At 39.5% G+C, this 14939-nt stretch overlaps 1 protein-coding gene across 1 annotated transcript in view; it reads right to left on the bottom strand.

The window, feature by feature from the left end:
* The window catches only part of LOC107705359 (protein SLX4IP-like), a 33864-nt gene that overhangs the window by 11788 nt on the left and 7137 nt on the right, over positions 1-14939 (bottom strand). The window contains exon 3 of the mRNA XM_016508617.1: positions 553-630. Within this exon, the coding sequence (XP_016364103.1) occupies positions 553-630 (78 nt within the window). The remainder of the gene's footprint in view (positions 1-552; positions 631-14939) is intronic.

Below are 14939 nucleotides of genomic sequence, written 5' to 3' on the forward strand. Positions count from 1 at the left end.
AATTAGTTTCTATTTTTTTGAGGCATGTTAAACACAAATCATGTAGAATGATGACTGTAATTCCCTTCAGAGTCTGACATGCTATATCTCTAAAGATACAGTGAAGCTTTAGTCTGAACTTGTTTACTATGATAAGCAAACCACATTTTCCCTGTGAGCTGCTGTCAAGCCAGGCTCGGGTGGACTTGGCTGTAGTCTCAAATATTTGTTGAGCTCTGTCTCTATTAGGACGGAGTGCAATTGTCTAGCCAGATATAATGGGTGGTTTCTGCAAAGAACTTTCTCTCTATACATTTGACTTGAAACTACAAGTTCTGCATAAAACGCATTGGAATCATGTTCTGAGTTGCCAACTAAGTGAACATATTTCAGCTGACTTTTTCCAAAATAAAAACGATCCAGACAGTGACCTCCGACTGAGCCTGACAGCTGTACGAACTAATAACAACACAGGTGCTCCTGATACAATCATCTGTTTCATGAGTCAACTTAATGTGGAAAGAAATACTCAAACCAGTCTTCTTTAGTCAATGAGAAGAGGAAATAAACTACCTCTGTAGTGCTGCCTGATAATGCATCTCAGGTTGACGTGTCGTTTCATGAAGTGCACCGCCAGGCAAACATTCCCACCTGCAAAAGAAAACACATTTTATGGAGCAAATCTGCTAACACCCAGAAAACCTTCACTGGTAATATTCAAACAGTGAAAGCTTGTCACGGTAAGCTAATGATAAAACAGTCGCTTTTAGGATTGCCTGTTTGTTTAAACAAATCCTCATTTACGCATAAGGAAACACTTTTCTCCGGAAAATAATTTTAATGCAAATCAGCACTGTATTAAATGATAGTCTGCGACACATCTCCTAAACATGGACGTTATCAATTATACGTGGCCATGCAAAGGTCAGAACAAAGGCTGTTAATGTCTGCCAAATATGACACTGCACAAAGGCGGTTTAGTGTCTGAAAAAATACCAAAGCGTTTAAGCAAATGAGAAAGAAGCCTCATAGTTCAGGCATGAACGTAAGCTGTGCCAGGGGCTTCTTGGCCTTTGAAGTCCACTGTAACAAGACTGACTGAACGCTGAAACTATTTACAGCCTCTAATGGTGAGAGAGTTTTATGAATTCATGCTCCACTCTTTTGAGAAAAAACACATAATGTGCCACTTTGCCTGCATAACCTGTATTTTAGAAGGCAAAAATCTCTAAATACTGGGTGAGTGGCTGAAAATTTGCACCGAAGACTGTTATTTATTATTCCTACATGGCTCTCTGAAATACTCAATTGTGATTGGTCAATTTTAAGGTCAAATATTTTAGTGTGCAACTGCTAGACTGTATAGTGGATCACGCTGTGCTAGTTTCGTGCCTCTTGTGCATTCATCAATCTCGTTTTTCTCACAAAATAAATAATTTGTCAACATTTATTAAGTGGGATAATGTACAGTCATCAGGTAATTATCACAAAATAAACCCTTTCAATGTGATATAAGACCAGATCATTCTGTTAGCGTTTATTTTGCAACGATAAGATGACAGGAGAATAAATGAAGATTTATTGTAAAATTTTCTGTTTGCACAATTTTGTTCACACAATGGAAGAAGTGAATAAATAGGGTGTATACAAAGGCCAATCAAACCGCTGAAATGCATAAACCAAGATTAGTTTGTGACTCATTCAGGATCGACATCCTTCAACAAGAAGATTCAGAGCTGAAAAAAGCATACTGGATATTACCAACAAATATATTCAAGTTAAAGGGATAATTCACCCAAAAATGAAAATGTTGTCATCATTTACTCACCCTCATGTCGTTCCAAACCTGTGTGAGTTTTTTTTTTCTTATGTTGAACATAAAAGAAGATATTTTGAAGAATGCTGATAATCAAAGTTGATGGTCCCCATTAACTTCCATAGTATTTATTTTCCTACTATGGAAGTCAATGGGGACCAACAACTGTTTGGTTCTTCAAAATATCCTCTTTTCATTTTTGGGTGAACTATTCTTTTAAAAATGAAAAGATCTTTTTTTTTAAATGATATTTTCACACTAGAGATTCTGTTGTGGACTCAAGTCAGTTTGACAGTCTGAAATCAGTTTTCTGATCTGAAATTATTAAACACTATATTAGGCAATTTACAGTGCATATAGTATAATGAATATAATAAAAATATAATAAATTAATTTAATTTTAAAAAATTAAATCCATTTATTTTATTTAAAAAAGAAATATTTGATTTGCTCAGTCCAAGCCATAGGTAATGAAAAAAATGAGCATTAAATTATATATGTAATGAATTGATTTTTTAAAAAATGAAATTATTTCATTTAAATTATTTTTATGTTTATTATATTGTATACAGCAATTTTTTAATTGACTATGGTTCGGATCAAGCAAATCAAAATCAAATAAAGTGTGAAAACAGCCCAAGACACTGAAATCGCTTCTAATGTGTCATTTGTCTCATTATATGAAGCGTTCAGTGATGTCAAAATTATGCGTTCATTCACTTTTGCAGTTGCCAGAGCAACCATACCAATTCGCTGTTAACATGCCAAGAAAACAAGTTCATTCAACCCTATAGTGTTGGAGCAGTGACACGACCATTCAGTTTTAATTTAAGAGACAGCGGGCAAAGGAAGAATCCAGCCTAGATCTGTTTGTCATTGTCCAAGGAATGCAAGATCCACTAGACGCGAAGGCAGAGCACTGTTGCTTAATCTGGGAGGAATTTGTCGGCAAGAAAGGGGGCCTGGTGAACACGCTACATATCTGCCAGTGCAGCTGTAAACAAGAAAACAGGCATGGGAATCCATCAGCTCTCACTCTGTGCCCTGAATAGACCCCTCAACCTCTCTGACTGTCTGTGAGAGACTGCCCTAGGCTGCCACAGGACCGTAAAACACACCCGAAATGAATCGGACTACTATCTAATGACCCCAAGTGCTTGGGCATATCGGTTCAGATCATAGAAACCAGAGAGAAAAACAAACTCAGCTTGGGCACTCTAAAATAGCCTCACCCTCACTTCCAGAACATTTGTCTGTCTTTAGAGTGCATGTTAGATGTGTCAAATGAGCAGAAATGCATTAGAGAAGACAGGTTTACCAGTTGATGTCATCGCAGGCCCTGCAAACAGCTAGCTAGGTCCTCAAACTGGAGCTTCTGCAGTTAATGATATGCAATTACAGTGTCTGCCAGCCACAAAACTGTCATCAACACCCCCTGTATGTGATTGATGGATCTACCTCCTACTTTCTTTTACTTCACAGGTAGTGCTTAACAGCAGCTCCACTTTAGTTGTTTTATTTTCAATACCTTTGTCCTCGGCCATCGGCCATCAAAACTAACTGTGCTGTAGAAACAATGGTACAATCAGTCACAGTAAAGATAGAAGGTAGATTAGGACAGCATCAAACTTCCTGCACACACTTGCTTTGATACAGCTTCCATTTAAGGCTCAAACGTTGATAGAAACAACAAACAGAGCATTTAAATCCTAATAAACCCTAAACTCAAGTCACTGTATCCAAGATACAAAATAATTATCATAAATGTTATTTTATCCCACCTATGAGAATAATAGGCTATGGTAAGCATCTTGTGTGAAACCCCGGTGAGCCTGCCAAACAGGCTCCTAATGTTGATATTCATGTCAAGGTTCCAGGTGACTGGTGCTCATTTTTGCTCTAGGGAAGTGATACAAGACTAGTGGGAACTGAAACACCTAGCTTCACAGAACTGTTCATCTAAGCAATGCAAGTTAATATGAATCAGATACTCCCTCGGGTGTTCTTCCCCATCACAAAGAACCAACCGAGGAGGATTTCAATATCAGATTTATATGCTTTTGAGATGACTTGGACCTTAAAGCGCTCAAAGGAGAAAGGCAACACCGGCAGAGAGATCAAGATGGCACATGGAACCCTACCAACTTCAATGAGGGGGGGGAATAAAGCGTGCGTGGACAGTATCAGCGTCTTATCTTTTCTGCTCCTAATCTTTTGAGTATGCAACCAGCCTCCCCAAAAGCTTGGGAGAGTTATGGGAAAATACAGTCCCAAAATGAGTCCCTCTGCTATGCATCAAGAGCCTAGGGCATGTTCTTTCCCTTTTTAACTTTAGTGTGGATGGATTGAACAAACAACAAACTGATAATCTGCATATTTCAGGAGATAAAGAAATGGGCATCTTTCCTGTGTGCTTCAAAACCTTCAGTCTAGTCCGTTTCATTCATGTCCATCCCAACTTAGATTGACCCATCCTCCCACCTCCTTACTGAGAAAAAAAAAAGTTTAATAGCATTTGTGTTTCCTCTTTTCCTTCACTTCAAAGAAGCAATTCCCAAGAGGAGGCTGACAGAGGAGTCTGGCTCGAGAGTAGAACCACAGAAAGGCTTGTTTTGAGAAATCAGCTGTTGGTTGAAAAAAAAAAAAAAGCTCTTGCAGCTTCAATTCTTCTGGCCCAGGCCAGCAAGCTAAATGTAAATCTTAGTGTCTTTTAGCTGTTTAGGCACATCCAAAAACACCCCTTCTTAAGAGAAAGAAAATACTGGAGTTATCTAGATAAAGACTGATGTTTACAGAAGTGCTTCTCAAATGTTTTTGATTCAAGACCCAGATTTTACAAGCGGCGACTCAACACTGTATCAGAATTACTTATCATTTAACAGTAAACAAATGTGCCCATAAAATTAAACACTTAAATTTGTCATTTCAGCTTGAGAGAGTTTTAGGCCAGTAGACAGAACTGTATTGTACAGAAATATTTTAATGCCTTGCAAACTTAATATTTGGATTTCTGGTGTATTCTACATTGTTGCTGAAAATTCTGCTGATTTGTCACCAAGATAATCTTATCTAGCTAGCTGACATTAATGATGCTTTTTTGTTTTTGCAAAAAAAAAAAAACATGAGTTTTGGATGCATCAGTAAGACTGTTGAAAATGGCAAACCAATTGATAATGTTTTGCATTATTTTCCAGCAAAATCTGCTTATAGAGTTGCAAATGTTCTTTGAAAGAAAAAAGGAAGAAAACATTTAGTACAATTTCTTTTTGTAAATAAAATAATAGTTTTGTGAAGAAAAAAAATAAAGAAAACTTTAAAAAATATACATTCTTTAACAAATATTATTCTACCAGATCTGTATCACTAACAAAATCAGAACATGGCCACCAGACCCACCAGATGTTGCAAGTGGCATGTGATGTTCCAGAGAAGACGATTGAGATGCCCTCTGAGAAAAAGTGTTTCAACACTCAATCCACATGGCAACACAACATCACAACATACGTCTTTCCACAGGTTTCGCTGACACTAAGCCAAGGCAGAAATATATACAGTACATCAGTACACACACATGCAGTTGCCCCCCCTGGAGCTTTTACCACTTCCTGGGAAAACAATAGAGAGAACGAAAAGTCAACAAACCAGAAGAATGCAAAGAGGAATGTGAAATAAAATGGAAGAACGGGGTGAGTGATCCCTTGTCTCCAACTAGAGGCATTCTTTCCACTGATTCAGAGTTCAAAGAAGAACATGAGCTATAAAAACCTCATCAGCTCTAAACAAATGGAGAGCACAGACAGCTCAACATGTGAAAGAATAATAATCATCTCTCAGCACCACAGTCTAGATCTCGACAAGCCAAAGAGGTTGTACAATCTATAAACACGTCGAGCACAAATACAGACAACATCAGATACGATTTCTGGTGGTAAAACCGGGTACGATCCGTGATATCTGAGCATATAGCTACTGTGTACAATGAGAGATCCTGAAGTGATCACACAGACGTAAAAACCGGGGACTGCGGGTGGAGAGCAGGTGTCTAGGTGACCGAGTTGGAATTTGTAGAAATATTTTCTCTCTGCCCTCACTTTGATGTGAATGATCATCCTCTAAGATCTTGTCCTCCGCTCTTACTGGGTCAGGGTGGGGCTCCCGGGCGATTGTGTGTATGAGTGTGAGCGTTTCACGGGAGTCGCCACATGGAAGGGCCGAGCGGGGTTTTCCTGGAAGCACATCACACCCGTCTGCATAACTGTAGCCTGGGCCGAGCGGGCGGTGTGTCTTATCACTCTGTTCAACGTCCACCTGAAACAATATTTGCACATGAGTGTTCAATTTAACATTTGGGTGACCCCTTCAGCATGGTTATGAAATGCTGCAATGTGGCCCAACAGGAGGATGCAACACATGATCAAAAGGAGAACTGTAAAGAGAAGTAAATGGACTAAAGTGCCTTCAGAAACCTTCTTTTATAGTCTTACTAAACACAAAAAGATCACAACTGAGACCAAACTCTTAAACGGTCACATTTATCGACTGAAATCCCATGACACAGCAAAAAGATCAAGACTGTGATCAGTCGCACTGAAATTGAAGATCCCACCTCTTTTCCTCACAGATGTCTCCTTTAATTAGAGCTCCTAATGCAACACTTAGCTAATTGGCTACACCTGCACTATAAACGTTTATGACATCAGCATGGCTATGAAAATGGTTGAGGACATCTAATGAATTAACACCAACACAGAATTCTTGAATGAAACTTTAAAATGGCTGCATCCGAAATCACGTAATTCTATACTACATAAAAAAAACAGTACATGAACCGAGTAGTATGTCCGAAATCACAGTATTCATAAAACAGTAGCCAAAAAGTCCCCAGATGACCTACTATTTCTGGCGAGATTCTGAAGTACGCATTCAGTGGATACTTTACTATCCCATGAGGCCACAGGAGAGGATTTGTGAATGGCAGTGAAGGGATGGTAGGTCACATGACAATGACATGATGAATGTAGTACGTCTGGATTACATTCACACTATACGCTTTCATACTACATACTTTTTTAATGGTTTGTACCTACTCAGAGTATGCGATTTCGGATGCAGCCAATGCCTCTCTAAGATTTTCAGCATATTCCAGTCTTTGGTGTCACATGATCCTTCATAAATATTTCTAATATTCTGATTTGGTGCTCAAGAAACAGATCTTATCATTATCAATGTTGAAAACAGTTTTGCTGCTTAATATTTTTTGTGGAAATCATATATAATTTATTTGCATTTACTTAAAATTAAAATATTTTGTTACATTATAAATGTCTTTACTGTCACATTCTATCAATTTAATGCATCTTTGCTGAATAAAATATTATAAATATATACATTTTACTGACACAAAACTTTTGACCAGTAGTGTATACATGAAGCACTGTGTGCGTACCTAAAGGAAAAACTAAGGTAAGATTCAAAAGTTGCAACTGCCATTTCTGTTATGAGCAATCAGATGCCAGTAGTACTAGAAGCACCAACTATTATGTTACCCAGAAAAGTCGGCAAAAAGTCTAAATCAATAATGAAGGCACACCAGGCACTGCATCAGGAAATTTAGCTTTTGTAACTGAATTTGACAAAGGTCAAAATAAATGAGAAGCATTGTGAAAAAATAATGTACCCGTCACGTTGCTACTGTGAGGGAGCGCGGAGCGAAGGAACGAGGAGACGAGGAGTACATCAACGAGGAGATTTTAATTATAACCAGGGAACCGGGAAAACACACGTAGCAGATGAGGTAGACATAAACAGACATTCACAATACCGGACCATGGCGGAACAGGGAGCTCGGGGAGCCATGGCGGAACAGGCAGTCCAGGATGCCATGGCGGCACAGGGAGCTCAGGGCCCATGAGCAGGCAGACTAGGAAGCCATGGCGGAGCAGGCAGTTCAGGAGGCCATGGCGGAACAGGGAGCTCGGGCTCTGGGCTAAACTCGGGGACTGGAGCCCTCTGTGGGCTAGACTCTGGGACTGGAGCCCTCACTGGGCTAAACTTGGGGACAGGAGCCCTCACTGGGCTAGACTCGGGGATTGGAACCCTTTCTGGGCTAAAATCGGGGACTGGAACCCTCTCTGGGCTAAACTCGGGGACAGGAGCCCTCAGTGGGCTAAACTCGGGGACTGGAGCCCTCCGTGGGCTAAACTCAGGAACAGGAGCCCTCCGTGGGCTAAACTCGGGAACAGGAGCCCTCCGTGGGCTAAACTCGGGAACAAGAGCCCTCTTTGGGCTGGATTCGGGGGCTGGAGCCCACACTGGAGCGAGCTCTGGGGCTGAAGCCCACACTGGAGCGAGCTCTGGGGCTGGAGCCGACCGCCTTCTCCTCCTTAGATTCCCCTTTAGGTTTGGGGTGAAAGGCGTGGTCGGCGGACTTGAGTGAGGAACGGCCGGCGGGCTTGGGAATGCCGCGGCCGGCGGGCTGCTTCTGGCTCCGGCCCGGACACTCCACAGACACCGGTAGATCCCTTCCCTCCAGCATAGTCCCTTGGTGTCTGGGAGGTCCACGGGGCGATGGTAGTTGGCCCCGAGTCAGAACAGAGAATTGATGGTGGCGTCATCCAATGCCGTCGCCGCGGTGAGCCCTCAGAATTCCCAGGCGTACTCGAAGAAGGGGAGATCTCGGCAGGCTAAGGCGGAGAACCGAGCGGCTATTTCCATCGCCGCAGGGAGAGACAAACGGGAAACAAAAAAACTTTTCAAAAAACGGAAAAAACTTTTCAAACAAGGGGAGAGGGGGCGCTGTATTGTTCTGTGTTCTGTATTGGTCCGGTATTCTGTCACGTTGCTACTGTGAGGGAGCACAGAGCGAAGGAATGAGGAGACGAGGAGTACATCAACGAGGAGATTTTAATTATAACCAGGGAACCAGGAAAACACACGTAGCAGATGAGGTAGACATAAACAGACATTCACAATACCGGACAACGAATGGACGTAGGAGACAGGCTTATAAAAGAGCACAAACGATAAGACTAAATTAACACAGCTGGAGACAAATCAACATAATCAGAACAGGAACAGGAAGAATCAAATAAGGGCAAAAGGAAACATGGGAAAACCAGGACATGAAACATGAGGGGAGCAAAACACGGAACAGAGTCTGACAGTACCACAATTACAGACTTTTTTGAGACTTCTCAAAGGACCACTGAAGAAACAACTAATTTGCTTAAAAGGAAGTTTAAAATCATACTGCAAGTCTGTGAAAGACAAAATTACCTGACCTCATAGGGAAAAGTAGTCCTGTCCGAATTAGATGAACAGCAATTAGACCGAATTATAGTTGAATAACTCTTTTTATAAGTACAATCTGAAGACAATCACGGTATATACAGAGTTTTGGTACAAAACTATCCATAAATGATATACAGGTATAAATATAAATATAGAAAATATAGCAATCGGGAGGCTTAAGGATGCCCCAGGAGCAAACAGGGAAGTGTGGTGTGAATGAGGTCAAGGAAACACATTCCTCCTGTTTGGTTCCAGCAGATTAACGATGTGGGGAAGGCTTCTGAAAACCTGACTTATGTGCTGTTCTGCAGCTCTGAAGGTTTTGAACCAGAGTTAGGCCTGTCATTGAATCCAGACCTCCTCATCTCTCTCTCCCACTAAATCCATCCAGCTTGTGCGATTATGAATTTGTGTGCATTAAAACTGACTCACCTGCACAGCACACTGGTGCCTGCAAGGCCTTAATGATGAAATATAAAATGCCATTTACAGTGAAAGAACAATCAAGCATCCTCTGCCAGGCAAATATGCATTTAATTATAATAGCGGCCAAAAAAATAATAATGGATTCAATGGAGAAAAGCACCATTAACCCTGAGCACATGACCTACCATTTGATCTGTTCTTGGGCCTTGAAACGAAAACGTTGAGAGGAAAAGGCAGGGTGATCCTCTAAAACGATTTAGTAATTCCTGAAGTGAAGTTTGGTCAGGCGGCATGTATAGCCTGGGTTCACAGAGGCTGTGTCTCTATGTGTGTGTGAGTCTGCCTGACCAGATTGCGGTTGAGAAACAGTCCCATGAATCCCATACTGATCAAGCTCTCCTTCCCCAATCCCTAATTACATACAGAGCCCTGTGGTGGGACAGCAGCAGAGGAACACCGCTGACCCCGGACGAAAGACAGGGGTGTGTGTGGTGAGATCGAGTCATACTGAATGTATAAACATCCGTTTCGGGCCAAAGACGGGTGTGTTAAAGCTGTGCAGATTTGTGTACTCGAGAGTTTGAGTGTGAAAGTGCGGGAGAAAGGTCTGCGGAAAGAGTCCGGCTGTCCAGGGGCTTTTCTGTACAGTGAGACGTGGGTTTAGGAGGTGGATTTGCACAGCAACTGCAACATGACAAAGCATCAAGGGCTAATTCTAGAACAAGGAGACAGACAGACTGACAGACAGACAGGCAGTCAAAAGAGCCCAAGGAATTCAACAGCTCCTGCTCCCAGGTCTCCATTTCCCATGCTGGTAATCCTGCCTAGTCCCTCTCACATGTTCCAGGGCAGGTAACTGCTGCTAATGCCGCCACATGCTTTATATTTAAAGGCTATGGGGCATGAAGGGCAGAAACAGAACACTCTTATTGCAAACTGTTGGAGAGGGGGCACAGACACAACACTATAAAAAGACACAAAAAAAATTTTTTTTTTTAAATAAAGTAAAAAAAACATATAAAAAACACTAGAACCAAAATGATCAGTTTTAAATGCTACAAGTGAATTTAGGCCTCACAATATCATAATACTGTATATAGTATGAACAATGGATATTCATTTTGAGATTTGCTAAAGATTACAGTGTTATATTTTTATCTTGAAAAATCTACATTTAAAATTAAAGATTTACATTTAAAACTAAAAATCAGCCAATATACACCACCATTCAAAAGTTGAGTCATTTTTGCTAACCAAAGGCTGCATTATTTCATCAAAAATGCATTAAAATAGTAATATTGTGAAATCATATCAGACATTAAAATAACGGTCTTCTATTTTAATATATTTTTAAACATAATTTATTCCTGTGATGGCAAAGCTGAATTTTCAGCATCATTACTCCATTCTCCAATTTCACACGATCCTTCAGAAATCATTCTAATACGCTGATTTGGTGCTCAAGAAATATTTCTTATTAGTATCAATACTGAAAACAGTTGTGCCGCTTAATTTATTTATTTATTTATTTTTTTTGATTATTTGATAAATATAAAGCTCAAAATAATAACATTTATTTAAACAGATTTATGTGTAACTATGTAAAAGTCCTTACTGTCACATTTGATCAATTCAATACATCCTTGTTTAATAAAATAATTTTCATTCCAAAAAAAAAACAAAAAACGACCAAACATTTGAACAGTAGTGTATTTTCAATATCTACTGATTTAAATTAATTTTAAAATCTTTAACATTGGCTGATAACAATATGACATGAATCTTGTATATTGTTTTTTTGCTATTTTGTACACTGTCTATTTTGTATATTTGTATATAATTCTTTTATTATCTGTGTCTTGTCTTGTCACTGTCATGTGTTTTTAGCCATCTTCAAGAATCGGCTAAAAACACATCTCTTTCATGTTTATTTGACCCTCTAACTCTAGCACTCTCTATTCTAATTCTATTCTTAAAAAAAAAAAAAAAAAAAACTACCTCTAGCTTTCTAATCTTTTTGTATTCTATCTGTTTTCTTTTCATTTATTATACAATTAACAAAAGCCAAAAAGACCTCTAACACTAGCTTGCTCTATTCTTTTTCTATTCTATCTGTTTTCTTTTTATTAATTACATTATTTAAAAAAAACCTTGCTACGTGTACTGCGTTAAGCTAACTGAGACTTGTTATAGCACTTGTATATCGTTGCTCTTTTGTTGATTTTGATTGCTTCCATTGTCCTCATTTGTAAGTAGCTTTGGATAAAAGCGTCTGCTAAATCACTAAATGTAAATGTAAATGTCATTCTGTTGCACTGTGGAGCTTCTGTCACTAAAACAAATTCTTCGTATGTGTAAACACCTGGCAATAAAGCTCATTTGGATTCTGATTCTGATCATTAGATATTTAACAAAAAAGTCAAATCAAAACGCAGGTCAATTTGTCAAACCTTAAATTAGTTGACAGCACTATCAAATTCATTTCAAAATTGCATATGAACGTAACAGTATTTATCACTCTAGAACAGCACCTCATTCTGCTGCTGTGTGAACGCAGAAGTGGATGGAGTGCTGCAGCCGGTCCCACATCCCTCCACTCACTGAGTGAGATCTCACTCCCACTGTGCCCTTGTAAACACATTCTCCAGCGGTAAGGCTATCTGCTGCAGTGCACTTGTGCTGGCTTTGGGGCTGAGTCACAGGCAGCCAGCACTGCTTTAAGCCCTCCTCTCTCAGGGCCTGCCAAGAGGAGTCAGCCTGGTACACTGTGCAGCGCTCGCAAAGCCCTCTCCCACGGCTATTAGTGACCATTCATCTGGGGAGCCTGGGAAAATGCCTCTGAACCCGGCAGACCATCAGGGGGAACAGCCTGCCAGGTGTTCCCTCCCCCTCTACCACACCAGCACTGTAAGCCCTGGCACCTGTGGGAAAGAGGAAGGGGCTCGGCGAGGAGGAGGGGTATGAAGAAGCTGCCCACCTCGTTTCTCCTCCCACTTATCCATTAAAGGGTTAGTTTACCCAAAATTGAAAATTAGCCCATGTTTTACTCACCCGCAGGGCATCCTAGGTGTATATGACTTTCTTCTTTCAGACGAATCCAATCAGAGTTATATTAAAAATTGTCCTTGCTCTTCCAAGCTTTATAATGGCAGGTGGGTGATTTTGTTTTTGTTTTGAACTAACCCTTTAAGACACATCAGATCAAACACACTGATGTGTGAAAAAGTGCATATAGGTAGTAAATCTCTGAGTTACCTAAAAACGGGTAAAACACAAACAGCTGTTCATGGTGCACTGTAATTGTAATTGCCTCAGTGTGGCTGAATTTGATGGAGGGCTTCTTGGTTTACAGTGCAGGATTTAGTATGTGTGACACTACAGTAAAAGAACATTAGGCTACTAGCCTACTACAATATTACAACCCTGTAAAACAAATGACCTGTATAAAACTAAGAACTAATGAGAAATGACCTTCACTCTCACTAGTTACTGTAGTTTAATTTCCATATAACTGAATTAATTACCACACATTTATAATATTTTAATACAAAAACAATATATTTACGATATTTACTTTTTTTTTTTAATCTATCTGTATTGCTTCTTATTGGATATCTCCAAAGCTGCATTTATTTGATCAAAAATATAGTAAAACGTTTTTTTGTGAAATATTATTACAATTCAAAATAACTCTTTTGTATTTTAATATTAAAAATGCAATGCATTGTATAGATTTCATGCTCAACAAACATTTCTTCTAATTTTTAGTGTTGAAAATTTGTTCTAAGTTCACTTACTGAAAATTACGTCATGATGACAGTAGTTTTAACAGTTATTGAAGATGTACTGTAAACAAAACAAATAGTACCAGGATTTGTACTAGGGTCCTGGCGTGTTACATTGCAATGTTGTTGATAAATGCCAGTGAGGCTTTAATGCGTAACCAAAGAGTCGTATTGCAAATGATAATTGAGTCATCAGTGTCTCAATGTTTAGTCTATCAAAATCATTGCTAGTGCCCAAATTCGATACACCGATTCACGCACAATCGATTTCACACAAATTACTTGCATTCCAAACTGAAAGAATGCATAGTGAGTCATTCATTAAGTTCTCAAAATGTGTATGTTCACTTGAAACTGGGTCGCTTTCATGAACTCTATTGCCAGATTGATCTTTTAATTAATGGGTTTTCTCAGTAAAAGTACTCCTGGAAAAATGAGGTGAGAGTAAGTTAAGAAAAGAAAACAAGCTTCTCTTATCATGCTGTAACTCTTGCAATGAAAGACACAGAGTTGATTTAGCTTCATTTTACAGTAAAAAAAAAATTATTTGGCAGAAATTTTGAGCAACAATCTAATTAGCTCATGTTCTCCGTTTAAACCTAATAACTCTATTTTGAAATTGCAGCATCAGAGATAGGATAAAGCACTTGTAATGTAGCAACAAACAGACTCTCTGGGTGTCAGAAAGGGTCATAAAGGGGCTGCAGGGAATTCTTTCTTAAAAAAAGGGAGTAATCAGGAAGGAGTGCTAACAGTATACCGTTCATCTCACTCCAAATATCATTATTTCTTAAAAAGGAGGAAAAGTCAGTGAGAAACCTTATTTTTGCCCTTTTCAGGGCAGATATGCTTCTACATGTCTACATAAAACAACGCTATTCGCTGTCTTCCAGCAGAAAACATTTCCTTGGTTAGTGTGCCAAGAGTCCGGCTCGTGCTTGCACCAAGCCAAGACATTTGGTGGGAAAAGTTCCTCCTTTCCCGCCCTCTCTAAAGCATAAATAAATCAACTCACTATGAGCTAATGAGGAAGCATGATGTAGCCAGTCAGGGAGAAGCTACAAGGGCTGACATTTGGAAAATGGCCTTTGCAGCTGAGAGCGGAGCAGACTGCTCAGGAAATGTGTCGGCATGAGACACGCTCGCTGGATGTGATAAATGTGACATGCATGCATAAACCGCCACACACAGGTTGACAATAAACACATCTATGCTGGGAATTAACACAAAACACCATACTTGATGCATGCATGACAAAACCATGTAGATTTAAGTAGGCCGACACATACAAGAGAGGGAAAAAAGTATCTGGTGTATGAGTGAGTTCACACAAAAGGATCTGGGGAGAGTTAATAGCTGTTGATAGCCGACAGCTGGAGTGGTCACATGTTTTGTGACTGGGAAATCGCAGAACTCTTTGGGTACGTTCCAGATGCTGAAAGTGTGCTCCAAAGTGGACTTTACAAGGTATTCAGTCAATTTAATTGGAATTACAAATCGCATGGAGCATATATGCTAAGTCTGACTGAGAAAATTAACCAAATCATATGTACTATTATATAAAATGTCACAGATATTTTTCATTAAATTCAGGGGTTGATTATGACAAAGTATATATTTAATATAACTATATATATATATAT

Source organism: Sinocyclocheilus rhinocerous, unplaced genomic scaffold (assembly GCF_001515625.1).
Source record: "Sinocyclocheilus rhinocerous isolate Xijiao unplaced genomic scaffold, SAMN03320098_v1.1 scaffold564, whole genome shotgun sequence".
NCBI lineage: Eukaryota > Metazoa > Chordata > Actinopteri > Cypriniformes > Cyprinidae > Sinocyclocheilus > Sinocyclocheilus rhinocerous.